Source organism: Anolis carolinensis, chromosome 2 (assembly GCF_035594765.1).
Source record: "Anolis carolinensis isolate JA03-04 chromosome 2, rAnoCar3.1.pri, whole genome shotgun sequence".
In the NCBI taxonomy this organism is placed as follows: Eukaryota; Metazoa; Chordata; class Lepidosauria; order Squamata; family Dactyloidae; genus Anolis; species Anolis carolinensis.
Window position 1 is genome coordinate 157,935,609 of NC_085842.1, and position 17,476 is coordinate 157,953,084.

General features: G+C 42.0%; 1 protein-coding gene across 3 annotated transcripts in view; it reads right to left on the reverse strand.

The window, feature by feature from the left end:
- The window catches only part of pan2 (poly(A) specific ribonuclease subunit PAN2), a 42,370-nt gene that overhangs the window by 17,869 nt on the left and 7,025 nt on the right, over window positions 1-17,476 (reverse strand). For all 3 annotated transcript variants that reach the window (XM_008103995.3, XM_008103994.3, XM_003216940.4), the window contains exons 2-12: window positions 16,714-16,996; window positions 15,062-15,231; window positions 14,507-14,627; window positions 13,457-13,534; window positions 12,175-12,442; window positions 11,613-11,955; window positions 10,875-10,971; window positions 10,013-10,132; window positions 9,323-9,442; window positions 9,097-9,225; window positions 582-781 (exon numbers count right to left, since the gene is read on the reverse strand). In XM_008103995.3, coding sequence (XP_008102202.2) covers window positions 582-781; window positions 9,097-9,225; window positions 9,323-9,442; window positions 10,013-10,132; window positions 10,875-10,971; window positions 11,613-11,955; window positions 12,175-12,442; window positions 13,457-13,534; window positions 14,507-14,627; window positions 15,062-15,231; window positions 16,714-16,983 — 1,916 coding nt within the window. In that variant the 5' untranslated portion in view covers window positions 16,984-16,996. The remainder of the gene's footprint in view (window positions 1-581; window positions 782-9,096; window positions 9,226-9,322; window positions 9,443-10,012; window positions 10,133-10,874; window positions 10,972-11,612; window positions 11,956-12,174; window positions 12,443-13,456; window positions 13,535-14,506; window positions 14,628-15,061; window positions 15,232-16,713; window positions 16,997-17,476) is intronic.

Below are 17,476 nucleotides of genomic sequence, written 5' to 3' on the forward strand. Positions count from 1 at the left end.
TCCAATGAAAAAGGACTACATTATATTTATATAGCATGACAATTATGCTGTAATCAGCTCTCAAATTTAAGATTACTATTTTATATTTATATAGCAATACCACTTTATGTTGCAACCAATTGTTTGTGGTTATGGGATCAGAAAGCAGTTAGGTGACATTCTTATTTGGTAAGAAATGTTTGCCATTGTTTTTGTTTTATCAAAGTTATTCATGTAAGATAAGTGGAGGGTTTGCCACTTTTAATTTAATGTGGTACTCTATTTCAGGTGCAACCAAAGATAAGTTCTTCCACAGCTTTCCCAGTTTGCTACTTTGATAATGGAATCTATACCAGTCTAATAGTTTAAGAACATATTTAATATTTCTACCTTTGTCCTTGAACCCGAGTGTCATTAAATCTGTATATCTGAAACTAATCTTGTTTTGTGATACTATTTTAAAGTTAGTCAGATATGAAACAGCATGTGTTGGTAGATTCTTCAAATTTGGAATAAGGCAAAAACCACCATGAACTGTGTAATCTTAATCCACTCATAGTACTGAAATGAGGTCAGAATGGATGGATAAAAATGTTTAATACCTGCTGCCAATACCCCGGTAAGCCTGAGGGCCTTCCTGCTCTTGAGTTTCCTGGTGAAGCTGGGTCAGAATAAAACGGTTCCAACTCTGAATCAATCTCCCTAAATTCACTTTTCCTGTAGCCTCATCTGAATCAGCCAAGATTAGTCCCAAAGCAGCTGCCTCTGGAATGGTGCGGAAGGCACGCAAAAAGTTACTACCCTGAAACAGAAGAAAGGAATGGACATTGGTTTACATTGAGCTAAAATACTGACTGGTCTGAAATCCCCCGCAAAAACCTCATCTCATGATAGTTGTGTGCCCTTCTCATAGGTATGTTAGGTGTTGTTTGGTAGCCTTTATCCCAGCACTGATGTCATGAACCCAAAAATAAGGTTGAAAGTGGGCAAAGAGTGGGAGACCGATTCAGATGAACTGCAAAGGAAGTAGAAGAAACCCTTCTCTTCCTCAACATTGACACAGGAGGGGAGAATTCCAAACTCTAATACTGAGTTTACCATAGCCCTTTGAAAATAAATGTCTATTCATGAAAAAGAGCCCTTTGTGAATAGGCAGGCAGGGCTTTAAGCAGAAAATACCTTTGCCTTAAAGGATTGCTTGAAACAAACTGAAAAATTGAGCTGCTTTTTTTGGAGAGAGAAAAAAAAAAACAAAGGAGAAGGAAGAATTCAACTTTCATCAAAGGCAAAGCTTCCCAAACTATGTTGGAACACACAAGTGTGTCACCTGAAATATGTCCCCGTTTTTTCCACCCCCACAAGCAAAGGCTGTCTGGAAGGAAGGCACAATCAAAGCCCCCCACCCCACCCAGACAGGTAGCCATCCAGCCTCCATTTAAAAATATCCAGAGAGATTAAATCACTACAGAACCAGAATGCTGGTGCTGTTCAAGCATTAGTACTATTATAACTCTTATAATTTGTACAATATGTTGATTAAGTTGCAATAATTACCACTAAAATGGATACGTCTCTAAATAAGAAATCTGTTGACAATGTTGTTTGTGGTGAAGCACATGGAGTGGCTATAAAGGAAACTGCATAGGAATCAACAGTAGCACATAAGAAGAGCACAGGAAAAAAAATCCAAACTTTGTTCATACAGTAAAGACTATATGAAACTTACTTATATTATATTTATATACAATTACAGTATATATATGTACACATATATGACATTTTCTATATTACATGTAAAATATTTATAATACATTGTATGAAACTCTTATAAGAGTTTGGTTTAACCTATAGGTGGAGAGTAAAATTTAATTATCATGACGTGAAAGGACGCAGGTCTCATAAGCGTGTCACCAACATGGAAAGTTTAGAAAGCTATGATCTAAGGGCTTAGGATAAACAGGAAACAAATATCTCTCACTCTGCATGAGAGCCCCCCCACCCAAGTCAGCAACGAAAGAAAATTGAATTGGAATAGGATGAGTTTGAATGTCCCATAACACAAAACGGAAAATTTCCTTTTTCATCTCCTGGGAGTGCTCTATCAAGGTCAGCTATGTATGTGTACCAGGGACGGTTACCTACAGGGGAAGAGGCAGGTCAATTCCATCATACAAACATACGCAACTTCAGTCCAGGTTATTTGTAACACTGTATCTGAACCTGTCAGAAATTTATAGTCATCTGGGGAGGGCTTCTCTCTGTTCCACCACCCTCTCAAGCACACTTGGTGGCTGCTCTCAGACTGTGGAACACCCTCCCAAAAGAGACCAGAATGGACCCATCCCTGCTGGCTTTCCATAAGCAGGTTAAGACATATATTTGCCATCAGGCATTTGGGTGGGATTCTGAAGGGATTGTGAGTTTTAAATGTAATTTTTGCTGTATTTATTATATCTTAATTGTATTTTAACTTTATATCCACACAGTACTATTTGGGTTTTTTTTTAAAAAAATGTATTTGTTTTGTTTTAAACTGTGATCAGATTGTGTGGTTGTTAAGCCATCTTGAGTCCCCACAGGAAGAAAGAGGGGATATAAAGGAAGTCAATGTTTTAAAAAATCGTATACAAGTTACACTAGCCTGACTATGTCCCCAAATAGGTTTAAGGGTGTTATGATTGAGCCTCATGGCTCTGCTTCTGGCAGACGTGGACGTAAGACTCCTCGAGAGTCAGATACTCTCGAGGAGCGAGAAAGAAAGAGGCTGCGAGATATCTTTGCAGAACCATCTGACGAAGAGTCTTTTAAGGGGTTCACGGAGAGAATGGAGGAAGAGCTGGTTAGCTCGGAAGAGGATGAGATGGATTGGACTCGGGTAAGGGAGGAGTTGGGTGCCACTGGCAATAATGGGATGGAAGATGAATGGGGACCTTCAGGATTAGACCCATGGACAAGCTGGAGGGATGGGACGGGATCCACAGCTGGGGATGCTGTGGGGCGTAGTCAGAGGTGTTCCAGCTCTGATGAGGAAAGTGATGAGGAAACGCCCGGGTTAAGGAGGGCAGCTGATAGTGATGAGGATTTGTAACTGGCATAAAACTGGCTGATACGTAAGTTGTTTTGGAATTTGGGTTCAGACGGCGGGAGGAATTGTGTGGGCTTTTGTTTGTGCAAAACCTCTGCTTAATCTCAATAGCTTTGACCTTCCGTCGTCTTCTTGACGGACGCCATCTGCTACTCTGGATTTACGGACTGAAAACTGACTACGGGCTCGCTTTCTCCTATTGGACTTGGAAAACTGCAAACGTCTGATTCTGCCTCTCGACCTTCGGAACGAACTGGGACTACGCTACTGCTTCAATCCTTGGCTGCTGAGTTTGTATTGGAAATTTGCCTTGCTGTGTGAAGGAGTGACTCCTAGTTACTCAAAACATAGTGCTGGCAGCAGAGAGGCATCTGCTGCCAATTAGTTGCATTCTTTTGAACTCTTTGTTTCCCAGCTTCTGTTTGTTTATCCCCAGGCTGAAGCAAGCTGTTTTGATTTTACCCGGATTAAATTCCGGTTTAATCCGGTTTATCTTTTGAACGTTTTTCTTGCCCCTTTTGTTTTTAAAGGCTAAAGTTGCCTTGCCCTTGTCTTTTACGGGCATTTTGAGTTCTGTAAATCCAATAAACTCTGTTATCTTTGATCTTGTGGCGTTCTGTCCTTGACAGATTGCCCAACGCCATAAAAAAGTTTACTGCAGTAATAAATCTCGTCAGGAAGACGATGGATGAGTTAAAGGCTAAGTTTGACCAATTACAGGCGGCCTTTAATGTCAGTCAAGCAGCCCATGCTGTTAAAGGACATGTTTTGACCCCTGAACGCTTTGACGGATCCAGGTGCAAACTGCCAACTTTTTTGGCACAAGTTGAGCTTTATTTTTCTCAGCTCAGTGCTCATGCTTACCCTACGGACACTAGCAAGGTGGCATTTATTTTGAGTTTGTTGACTGGTCCTGCAGGACAATGGGCCACCAATTTGATTTTGGGAAATGACCCAGTCAAAGACAATTTGAATAATTTCAAGAAGCTTCTAACTGACACTTTTGGGGATCCCCTCCGTACGGAGAATGCTGGGTGGGCTCTGTATCGGTTGAAACAGGGAAAGGGGACTGATTTGGATTACTTAAATAAGTTTAATTTGTACCGTCACCAGCTGGATTGGGGGGAAAATGCATTCATGCTTTTGTTTACTGCTGGTTTAAGTGATTACCTCCAGGACGAATTGGCACGCTTGGAGCCGGCTGAAAATTGGGATGCCTTAGTAGCTAAAGTGCTGCGTTTGGACGCCAGGTTCGAGTCCCGTAAGCACTCAAAAGCAATGTGTGCGCCACCTATGCATGTAACCAAGGCACCTGTGGTGATGGGGGAAGAGCCTATGGAGCTTGGGGTCTTTAAAAAGCTGTCTACTGAAGAAAAGAACCGTAGGAGGCAGCTGGGGTTGTGTTTGTACTGTGGGAATGCTGGGCATTTTGCCAAAAACTGTAATGTGAAACCTTCCCAGCTGTCAGGAAAAGGCCAGCCCTAGTGCGACGTGAGTCCAACGCATTAGGGCTTCTAAAGCAGTCAGCTGAGGGGAAGAAGCATGTTTTCGTACCCATTACGTTATCTGTTGGGGGAAAGGAACTTGTTTCTACTTTGGCACTGCTGGACTCAGGGGCTACGGTCTCTTACGTAGATATTGAGTTTGCTAGGAAGCATGGCATTCCTATAGTGCGCAAGGCATGCGACGTGTGGGTGGAAGGTGCGGATGGGAGACTATTGGAGACTGGGGTGGTTAACCATGAGACCTCAGCAGTAATGTGGGAAGTGCAGGGAGTAACGGGAACGTTTGTGTGGGATATTACGAGCTTGCCCAGATACGATGTGATCTTGGGGATGGATTGGCTAGCCGTAGTAAATCCACAAGTGGATTGGGTGGCACGTAAGCTGACCTTAAAGAGGCAGGGTTGTTGTATTCTGAATACTACTCAGCCTGATATGGAGGGAGTGCCTGATGAGTATGGGGAGTTCGCTGATGTATTCTGTAAAAAGGAAGCGGAGAAGTTACCGCCGCATAGGCCGTATGATTGCGCCATTAAACTAGCGGAAGGTGCAAGATTGCCAGCGGGAAGGCTGTACGCCTTGACTGTACCGGAAAGGCAAGCTTTACGAGAGTTCCTAGATGAGAATTTAGCCAAGGGGTTTATTCGCCCATCTAGCTCTCCAACTGCGGCGCCGGTATTCTTTGTGGCCAAGAAGACTGGGGACCTTAGGTTGGTTTGCGACTATCGTATCCTTAACAAATACACCATTCGGGATAGGTACCCGCTACCTTTAATCTCGGAACTGCTATCAAGGGTGCAAGGGGCTAAGGTCTTTACCAAACTTGACCTGCGGGGGGCATATAACTTAATCAGAATACGGGAAGGTGATGAATGGAAGACGGCATTTAACACGTGTTTCGGATGCCACGAGTTCCGAGTCATGCCTTTCGGACTTTGCAATGCGCCCGCGGTCTTCCAGAGGTTCATAAACGATGTGTTTAGGGACCTAATTGATCAATTTGTGGTAGTTTATTTGGATGATATCTTGATTTTTTCTAAGGACGAGAAAGAACATCGTCAGCATGTCAAGCAGGTTCTGCACCGCCTGCGGGCTAGTGGGCTCTTCGCCAAGGCTTCCAAGTGCGTCTTTCATGTGCCTGAAGTGGAGTTCCTAGGTCATGTAGTGTCAGGTAGGGAACTTAAAATGGACCCACATAAGGTTGACGCAGTCAACTCATGGCAGGAGCTCAAGACCAAGAAGGATGTGCAAAGGTTCTTAGGGTTCGCTAATTACTACCGGGAGTTTATCCCGAATTTTGCCAAGCTCACGGTGCCTTTGACGCAGCTCCTGCATAAGAAACAGCCATTTGTGTGGGGGCGGGAAGCTCACGACGCGTTTTTGCAACTAAAATCTAGCTTTCAATCAGGCAACATACTAACACACCCTGATGTAGACAAACCGTTCGTGGTAGAAGCGGACGCTTCTAGCTACGCGTTGGGGGCTGTATTGTCTCAGAAAGATTCTTCAGGGACCTTGCGTCCCTGTGGATTTTATTCGCGGCAACTAACACCATTTGAGCAGAACTATACCATATGGGAGAAGGAGTTGTTGGCGATTAAGGTGGCGTTTGAGGTGTGGCGGCACTGGCTAGAAGGGGCGCGACACCAAATCGTGGTCAGGTCTGATCATAAGAATTTGGAGCACTTGCAAACAGCTAAAAAGTTAAACCAGCGTCAAATCCGATGGGCTTTGTTTTTCTCCAGGTTTAACTTCAAGGTGCAATTTGTGGAAGGGAAGGCAAACTTGCGGGCCGATGCCTTGTCCCGCAAGCCGGAGTTTAAGACCAATGAGCAGGTAGTATGTCAAACCATCTTGCCTACTGCCTCTCTATGTGTTGTAGATAATGAGCCCGGGTTACATGACCAGATCATTGAGGCTCAAAGAGAAGATGTGTGGACTCAGGAACAACTCATGCTGTTGTCAGCAGGTAACCGTACAATACTGCCTCACCTACAAGACCAAGACGGAGTATTGGTACGCAGGGGGCAGGTCTATGTACCAGTGGGGGCCCTCAGGTTAGAGGTAATTAGAGCCCACCATGATGAACCCATGGCTGGGCACTTTGGCAGATTCAAGACCGTGCAGCTCATTACCAGGAGCTACTGGTGGCCAAAGATGCGGCAAGACATTCTGCGCTTTTGTGACAGCTGCGCTGTTTGCCAGCAGAGTAAGACGCCTGTGGGGCGCCCTAGAGGGTTGTTGTCGTCTCTACCTGTTCCTGAGAGGCCATGGCAAATCATTTCCATGGATTTCATTTCAGATTTGCCTAAGTCTGGGGGTTATACTTGTATTTGGGTGGTGGTGGATTTATTTAGCAAGCTGGCTCATTTTATTCCTTGTTCGACCATTCCGGCGGCCCCTACGTTGGCCTTATTGTTTACTAAGCACATCTACCGTTTGCACGGAGCTCCTGAGGTGATTATTTCGGATAGGGCTCCACAATTTGTGTCACGCTTTTGGAAACACTTCCATGAGTGCTTAGGTACTAAGTTAAACGTCTCTTCAGTGTTTCATCCGCAAACGGATGGTCAGTCGGAACGGGTTAATGGGCTCTTAGAGCAATATTTACGTTGTTTTTGTTTAGATCAACCCACTGCTTGGGTGAAGTGGCTACCGGTGGCGGAGTTTGCTTACAACAATGCGGTGCACACGTCTAGTCAGCATACGCCATTTGAACTGACTTATGGTTTTCACCCACGGGGAGGTGTGGCGCCGTCGACCAATGTGGTCTCTTCTGACCCTGTGTACCGCTCCTCGGAAATGGCTGCGTTGCATGATGTTGCCCGTCGCTTACTGTTGGAAGCTAAGGCAACGCAAAAGACTCAGGCCGATCGCCGCAGGCAGGCAGGGGAGGAGTTGGAAGAAGGGGATTTGGTGTGGTTGTCTTCCAAGCATATTAAACAGGCTGGGGGAAAGTTTGCGCCTCGGTATTTGGGTCCCTTTCCTATAGTTAAAAAGATCTCTTCCGTTGCGTTTCGTTTGCGTTTACCGTCTAGTTTAAAGGTCCATCCAGTGTTCCATCATTCGCTGTTGAAATTGGATACCTCCAGTCGTCGTAATGCTATAGCGGAGGATATCACTGCCACCTCTCCGCCTTCGGGGGAGGAGGCCTTTGTGAGAGGGGATAGTGTTATGATTGAGCCTCATGGCTCTGCTTCTGGCAGACGTGGACGTAAGACTCCTCGAGAGTCAGATACTCTCGAGGAGCGAGAAAGAAAGAGGCTGCGAGATATCTTTGCAGAACCATCTGACAAAGAGTCTTTTAAGGGGTTCACGGAGAGAATGGAGGAAGAGCTGGTTAGCTCGGAAGAGGATGAGATGGATTGGACTCGGGTAAGGGAGGAGTTGGGTGCCACTGGCAATAATGGGATGGAAGATGAATGGGGACCTTCAGGATTAGACCCATGGACAAGCTGGAGGGATGGGACGGGATCCACAGCTGGGGATGCTGTGGGGCGTAGTCAGAGGTGTTCCAGCTCTGATGAGGAAAGTGATGAGGAAACGCCCGGGTTAAGGAGGGCAGCTGATAGTGATGAGGATTTGTAACTGGCATAAAATGAGGCTTGGGAGCAATTGCAAATTGCGTTGGGCAAGGTAATCTGGACGAACGCTTGGGATCTGTGTGGGACGCTTTCCTGAAGACTGGTGTGTTTTCGTGTGCTGATACGTAAGTTGTTTTGGAATTTGGGTTCAGACGGCGGGAGGAATTGTGTGGGCTTTTGTTTGTGCAAAACCTCTGCTTAATCTCAATAGCTTTGACCTTCCGTCGTCTTCTTGACGGACGCCATCTGCTACTCTGGATTTACGAACTGAAAACTGACTACGGGCTCGCTTTCTCCTATTGGACTTGGAAAACTGCAAACGTCTGATTCTGCCTCTCGACCTTCGGAACGAACTGGGACTACGCTACTGCTTCAATCCTTGGCTGCTGAGTTTGTATTGGAAATTTGCCTTGCTGTGTGAAGGAGTGACTCCTAGTTACTCAAAACATAGTGCTGGCAGCAGAGAGGCATCTGCTGCCAATTAGTTGCATTCTTTTGAACTCTTTGTTTCCCAGCTTCTGTTTGTTTATCCCCAGGCTGAAGCAAGCTGTTTTGATTTTACCCGGATTAAATTCCGGTTTAATCCGGTTTATCTTTTGAACGTTTTTCTTGCCCCTTTTGTTTTTAAAGGCTAAAGTTGCCTTGCCCTTGTCTTTTACGGGCATTTTGAGTTCTGTAAATCCAATAAACTCTGTTATCTTTGATCTTGTGGCGTTCTGTCCTTGACAAAGGGTGACTGCATATCAATTAAATGGGAGACAAGAAGTAATATGACTCTTGATGGAGCAATGATCCCAGCTTCTGCAAAACGGTCACCATGGCCTGACAAGGAAGGCTACTGCAGCTCCAGATGCAAGATACAGCTATGTAGGTGTTCAACTTATTCTTACCACTAAATTGCATCTGCCAAAATTCTATATGGTTCCTTTGTTCTACCAGTCTTTACCTGACAAGGATCTCCCCTAGACAAGTCCAGCATGTGGAATAAGAACCCCAGTTCACAGCTCAGGCAAAACTCCTTCTGGCACAAATGATTCTGGACCAAGCATCGGACAGGCTCTAAGAAATAAAGGACCTAGAAAAAGAAACAGTAGATAGAGAAGACTGAAGTTGTTTGAATAACGAAGAACCTGTACAAAGCTATCAAACAGAAACAATAAAATTGTGTTTACCTGGATCATGCAGTTGCAGTAAGCATTAGGAATGTGGGGCTCCAGGCCTGCAAAGAGAGTCTTATTGTAATGTTTGAAGTCAAAGTCTTCAAGGCCCAGCTTGGAATACTTGATTGTGACCTTAGTAAAACAAACCAGAAAATGTTATTGAGTGATAATGTATTATTAACACTTGGGCAGCATCATTTAGTAAGCTACGTAATAGTGAGAGAATTCAATAGCTTGTGAAACTATTGAAACATGCCTTACTTTTTCACACTAACAAGAGCATATCTGATTTTCAGATCCTAATCTGGGAAGATACTAAGATGAGAATTCATGTTTCAGTACATTTCTTACGGCTCATATCACAGAAAGTTGCAAAACTAACATCAAATTCTACAGTAGTTCTCCATTAGCTTTTCTTGCTCCCTAATTTGAAAAAAGAAAATAACTTATTCTGCTTGGATTAGACTATGATAAGATTCCTACATTTTACTAATCCTGGTTTAGTAAGCGTTATGATACAAAATAGAGATTGAATAATACTGTAGATATAATTTATTGTGTGGATAAGGTGGGACCCTGCAAGGCATGTTGCAAATAAAGCAGCATTTCATGACATGCTGCTTTCTTCTGAAAATCTTCCTATCTGCTGATACTTTCCTCTGTAAAACCTTTAATCATCTAAGAAAGCTGGGGAAAACACACCTTCCTGTATTTCTTTGCCACCATGTAGATATGTGGTTCCTCTTCTCGTCCAATAGGGGATTCAGGGACCTGGCTGAAATTGTCAAATTCATTGTCAAGCTCTTTAAGCCGATAGGGAATCTGCAAAAGAGAGGAGCATACTAGCCTTCATTGAGAGTTTGCAGACCACATCCATTCTCACTTTATAGTTTCTAAAGCAAAGGTGATGCACACACTAGAAGGAGGGGTGATTTAAGAACAGCATATGGACCCACTTCAACCCTATCAAATGTATTTCCCCCTACTATGTGACTCAAATGTACATAATATATTATGAATAATTACATATCCAGAATATTTAGCTACCTTCTACCTTATACAACAGATACAGTACAAAGTTTACTAATCCAATTTTACTGTAGCATGTTCTTATAGGTCAAATAGACAAGGTATATGTTATTGACAACAAACAGTAAGCCAATGCTCACAAATTTACAGGATGTGCTTATTCTTTAAGTTAATTAACATCCACAAGGATGCATAGGTGAAACTATACGGCTTGTCTTAAAATATAAAACATGTTCTATTCCAGTGCAAACTTAGGTTTTAAGATAAAAGTCCTATCCTCCTCCTTTCTTTCTTCAATCTAAAACAAGAATGAGGAACATGTGGTCCTTCAAACATTGTGGAATTGCAACTCCCATCAGCCCTAGCTAGCACAGACAAAGGGCAAATGACAGTTGTGTTCCAGCAATCTCTGGAGAGATGAACCACCAGTGCACCTGACATCATGTAGACATTTAGTAATACATCAAACCACCACCCAGAAATGCAGCTCTCAAAGTCCTGAACAAGACAAAGTTGCCAGCTGCCCGACAGCTACCTGATTTCGGAGCTTTGTTCTGGGGTTTGGAGCATATCCAATGAAGCCAACTTTTTTCATGGTACGAAGGATCTCTGGGTCAACTGGTGGGGCTCGTCTACAAAACAAAATTAAGACAACTTTCAAGTTCTGCTGGATAATGCACGGTTCCCCTCAAGAGTACTGCAAATCCTCAAAGGAATACAGGGCTTTATTATAGTACATTCCCTTCCAAATGTTGCAGAGATACCCATTATATTATATAAACAGACCACTGTCTATTTTAGTTTCTAGCACAACTTGTCATACAACAGAATCCAATTGGTAAGCACGACTTGTCATACAACAAAATCCAACTGGCAGTTTATGAAAAGTTGTTCAAATCAATAAAAACTAAATGAAGAATTGATATAATGTAAGAGCATCATAAATAATAGAGTCCAAGCCAAAAAAAAAAAAGGTTTTGGTTATGGGAAAGCAGATGGCGACTGGTACATGGCATATGTTCTGTATTTCAAAAACTAGAACTGACAGGGTAAAGCAGGTTTCATTTTTGGAAACAGCAAGTCAAATATACCCAGAAACAGAGCTAACATTTGAAGCACCAATGTGTGTTAGCCAGTGTATTAAGACAGTATTGATATTAGTAAGGAGGACAAGAAAAGAAAGGAGAGATTCACTGAACAGCACCAACACATCTTTCAAACAACTCTTTAAAGACCTATTGTTTTCCTCAGACCTCCTGTTGTAAGGAATTACCTGGGGGCAGGGGCTGAGTTTGCAGCTGACCAGTCTGATAATAGTGTTTCAGTGGTCAATGGCACAGGAATGAGTGACAAGGGCATGAGATCTTGATTCCAGTCAAGATGGGGCAAAGAGTCCACAATACAAGGCAAGGCAAAGTCAGTCTCCCGGGAGTAGGCATTGAAGGTGATTTCTGGGGAATCGGCCCATAGATGGACACAGCCTTCGGAGTCTCCAAAGACCATGGCTTGCTTGCTGGCCGACACATCAAAGCTCATGATCAGCTGGCCCACTGTATTTACATGGAAGATGTCAGCAGGGTTGGCCAATCCAGTGGGCTCACAGAACTGGCACTGACCTAAGTGAGACAAAAGATAAAAGCAAAAAGAAAAGAAACACATTCTCTTTCCAAAGCTTTAAAGCAAACACTGAATGCTATGAACTCAAAGCAAAACCATTCCTTTACACTGAGGTTAATTATTTCAGAAGCTCTGATGTTGAAAAAATGAGACCTCCGTGGTTCCAGTAAGTCCACCAGCAGAATTTGAGGACAGAAATCATCTGCTCAGTGACCTACCTGTTTGGGAGATGATGGCCAAACGTGACGTGTAGGTAGGAATGAACTTCAGAAACAGAGGGTCAATGTGGACCTGTAAAGGTGTGATGGCTCGCAGCATGCGCAGATCATATACTTTGAGGAAACGATCACAGGCAAGGCCATTCATTCGACTGGAGAAACCACAGGTCACCAGTAGGTTGCCATGAACATCAAAATCTGAAAGACTTCCTGAGTAGGCATCAAACTCATGCTCTACAGCAAAGGTACGGAGGTCCCGTAAGGACACCTAATTTTAAAAAATCAGTAGAAACTCCATGAGAGAAGTTTAAAAGACATGAGAAATTCAACAGCATAGAATGAATTAGCATTGTCTCTTTCTCTATTTGCTTGTGTGAAATCTAGGTATCAGATATCTAGGTGTTGGGCTCCATACTGTCCTATCAGAACTGGAGTGGGATGAAATTTTGTTAGGTGAAGCCACTCCATAGTCAGCCCAGGGAATACAGAAAATGGGGGTGAGACAACAGCAACTCCTCTTGTTAATGAAGAGGACAAACACAAGGCAAGAGTACATAGGCAAGAAATTAAATACCCTCCAACAAGTCATACAGCATTCATGGTTCCCCATTATCACTTCTAAGATTTCAAGACAAGAAAAAGTACATTAGACTGGTCTGAAGGGCAGACTCTGTTGTAGTGCAGCATGGCACCTCAAGGTCTCCCCAGAGGGAAGGCAAAATTAAGAACTGACAGAAAATTTAGTCCAATCTGATTTTTTATAATAAGGCAGGTAAAGTAGCAGAAGCAGACTTAGATGCCGAATGGAGCAGTTGCTCCTTTGTTCTTGTAGCATGTAATTCCAATCTGTGTTCTGAATATTTTCATAGCCTGACAGCTCTCCTTAAGCTCTAAAAATCACACTACAGAGCAGCCCTTCAGTTTAGTCTGCAATCTGAGAAATGCAAGCTGCACACAATACAAGTTGTGGTGAAGATGATACTAGTATCAGATTCTAATATACAGTTATATACAGCAGGTGGATCTGAAATGAACAATGTTAAAATATGGAGAAATGCTCTAATCAATTTTTGATCTACCAAAAAAAATGCACAAACGACTGTAGTTATATTTAGTGCTTTGTGGCATTTGAGCATGTTTCCCCCCTAAAGGATTAGCATACAAATGTCTTGATTGGTCCTTTGGACTGAAATACTGATTTTTTCATAACACCTCAATATGGTCCCTCTCACTGTATGACTGTGAAACATCCAGGGAGCTGAGATAAGGTTGCTAGTAATACCTTTCCTGATGTGTGACCACAGAAGAAGAAACGGTTTGACTGTCTCATGATAGTAACTCCAGGCACTTCCACTGTGTACTAAAATAAACACATAAGAAATGAAGTAAGATCTGGACAGAGACAAAATGAATATACAGCAGCTTTGCAGGGAATGGGAAATTATGGTACTATAACTCAGTCAAGCTATTATTCCATCCTCACAGATCTACTGGCCAGCAGAGACAGGACAGTATAAGAAAATTATCAATACATAAAGGTGTCACATCTGCCTGGAGGCTCAGTTATATCTGTAAAAACCATCGTGCAGTTCTGGGGCCACTTTTACTGATGTCGGGCCCTGAAATAGGGCAGGATGGAGGCAGATTTGTATTGACTGAAATCAATGCCCTTCAAAGTCTCTGAAGGCCTCTCGAAATTATGGAAATTAAAACTGGTTTCATTTTTTTTGTTTAAAAATGGAAAAGTTAAACACTAATTCTTCCCTACCCTTCCTTGGCCAGCATAAGTAGGGCTGTGGAGCTGGAAAACGATTCACTACTTCCTTCTCACTATCAATTTAGGATAGCAATCCTTGACAGCATATTGCTAACATCTCACTTTGGTTCTGAAATGCCAACATTTTGTTCCAATTATTTTCTTTTTTCCTTAATTTTCATATATTAAAAATGTTGATAGCAAAATGAGACACACATCAATTTTTTTTAAAAAAAAATTGGAGTGCAAAAATACTTTTGAAATGTTTATAACAGGAACTGAGAATATATGACAACATCACAATAATAACCAAGTTGGTGAAGAAAGATATACCTAACAATATTTGTTGGGAAGTTTTCTTCTTGTATTTTTACTCCAGATTATCAATTTCAGTCATGAAGTTCTACTAAAACTTCATTAGCTGCACACTCATGAATTTATAGATATCGTTGTGTAAAGATCATCTTTGTGTAAAGACTAGGATGTCCAACATTTTCTCTTACAACTGCTTGACTTCTAAATAACCAAAACCAATGCCAGAAATAACACCCAAATCCATGATAAGTAGCATTATACCTTCTGGGTCTCTTGTACTGTGTTGAGATCTATCTCTATCACATGGCTGGTGAGCCCCCCAACAAGCAAGGTGCTAGGATCAGTCAGCAGAAGACTGTGCATATCTTCGCTCTCGTCCATGCTACAGGAGAGAGAAAAATGGAGAAGTGAGGATTAATTATGATGTAATGTCTCCCTCTCATCAGTAACTTACCCAATTTACTTCGTACACAGACATGCAAAGAAATTACACCACATCATTATGTCATTAAAATGTTCAGGCTCATCCTAGCAGCTGTGTTGAAATTTGACAAAATTCTTCTTTAGGAAAGACAGGATATGAATGATTTCACACATCTCAAACCTACACCAGAATCTTTCAAATATAGCTTATGCTGTCAAAGAACTTAACACATCAGATAAATGATTAAAGATGGAAATCTTTCATTATGTTTCTAAATGTGCCCACTCTTCCAGTAAGCCAAGTAGATGAAAAACATTGATAGAATCCAATTAGTATCTCATAGTTTTCAAAGACAACTTCCAACCAGTGTTAAGTTAGTGAAAAGCACTTACAGGTAATCAAAGATTATAAGACCACCTCTGGAATTATATTTGAGATTATTTTTGGTCAGAAAGAGCACCCCATTCTCCAGGCTCTGGATCTGTCGAATGTCATCACTGCTATGCACCTGAAATGAGGAATAGCGTTCCAAGGCTGGGCCGAAGAAAGAGGTGGCATGACCCTGAAAAAGAGGAAAGCTAGTTATATTCACTTCTGATTAGATCTGTAAACACACACATCCTGCCCTGGAAGGGACTGTGGAAAAACAGAGATGGTCACGTCATGTAAAGGGGCCCCCGGGTAAACATTCGCCTTCAATGACCCATCTTCCTTACTATACAGTTCATCTCATTTAGTTGCCACGAGACTTCCTGCTTTGGTCTACAGTTTACACACCAAGTTACCAACCACAGCTTGCTTTTTCCTCTAATGTACAAGTTTCAGTTCTGGCAATTATAACAAGTACATAGAATAATCTGAATGTGGAAACAATTCATTAATTCATCTAATTTCATCAAAACTGAGCCTCAAAGCACCTGGATACACAATTCATTTTAAAATGATTTAAAACTGTTTAATATGTATTCCCTGTTTTTAATCAAATGGTAGTCAATGTGACTAGCTGCACTACCTTACAAAGAAATATACAAAATGAAAATGAAATACCATGGAAAAGTCTCATTCCAAAAACTAATTATCTTCTACTAATTCAAAGAAAACTTCAGGAAGTGAATGCTGCTGCTTACTGATTCATGGTACAGTCCCTGAAATGGCAGGACAAAGTGGAATGAAAGGTCATTTAGACAGCAAAAGGAGAAAGCGCTCTGAAAGAGCAAATATTCAATTTAGTTATGAAAGTAGCTGAAAGATAAATATGGATATGACAAGCTATTCAAAGGTTTGAAAGGCAATGATTTGAGTATTTGTTTACCATAAAAGAGTTTTTTTTCCCTTTGCTGTAAATAACAATTACAGTATACAGTGTTCCCTTACTACTTTGCAGTTCACTTTTTGCGGATTCGCTGTTTCGCGGTTTTTCAATAAACTCTAAAAGACTATTATAAATCATAAAAAATACAATGTACAGCCTGAGGAAGGGAGGAAGTAGAAGCCGAAGGGAGGGAAAAGGAGCCCAAGCGGTAACGGGAGGAGAAGAAGGCAATTTATCAACACACTATTGGTTGATAAAGACTTAAAATAGTGTATAACTACTAAAATCATGTATAAATATTAAAATAAATATAGCGTCCCTACTTTGCGGATTTTCACTTATTGCAGGTGGTTCTGGAACCTAACCCCAGCAATAAGTGAGCGAACACTGTATAACTAAGAATATTGTTTTAAAAATAAAACAAGCTGAAAATCTTAGTATTTAAACAGGACCCTACAAGCTAGGAAACATCATACTGTAATATTTTTAAAGAAAAAAAACTTTCAAGCTGCCCACCAAGACAGTCAGGTCACAAATGTAGTATTCTTTTTACGAACAGAAAATGACAGAGCATAAAACACAGTGTCTTGGAATTCATTGAAGTTAAAATCAGATTCATTAGGTTGTACATCATGCTATTACTCCAAACCTTTTAATGTTAATTAAAGATGTTTAACAAAGCCGTTTCATTCCAGTTAGATAAATCACAGACATACGCTAAGAACCACTTACCCCATGGTTTCCAACCCAGAGCATTTCTTCATGGAGGTCGAAGTGTGAGAAGGAGACAGGGACACCCACTTCAGAGACAACAGTGTGGAGCTCTGAGTACATGCCCTCCATGATGTGCACTGAATCGGGGACAGGGATGCCCTCCAGGGGTACCCCTTCTGGATCCAGCTCCACATTCTGGAGAAGGCTAGGGTTGAGGTGAGGATCCAAGGCAGGATGGAGGGCAGGCACGTACTCTGCAAGAGCTGGGTCAAGGGTTTCAAAATTCATGGTGGAGGTTTACCTATAAGACAGAGAAAGAATTCATGAAGCTACTCTTCACTGCTTGTAGGAAACAGAAAGAATTCCTACTATAATGATAGCCATGGGAGGAATTTCTTATTAGGATTAAATATTTTGGAAAAAATTATGAGAGTGCTTTTATCAGACAACGTTGATGATCATGTCCATTGACATATTCAGAATGAATGACCTTCCAACAATGAGATATTATTCAGTCATTGGTGAGGGAGAGGATATTATACAAAAAAAAATTACAACCACTTCTCAGAGCTTAAAACGTCAACAGAAGCAATACCATAATATAGTGTGTATAGAAGTGGCGAAGTGTGTTAAAGCACTGAGCAGCTGAACTTGCAGACCAAAAGGTCCCAGGTTCAAATCCCAGGAGCGGAGTGAGCGCCTGCTGTTGCTCCAGCTTCTGCCAACCTAGCAGTTCGAAAGCATGCCTATGTGAGTAGATCAATAGGTACCACTCTGGCGG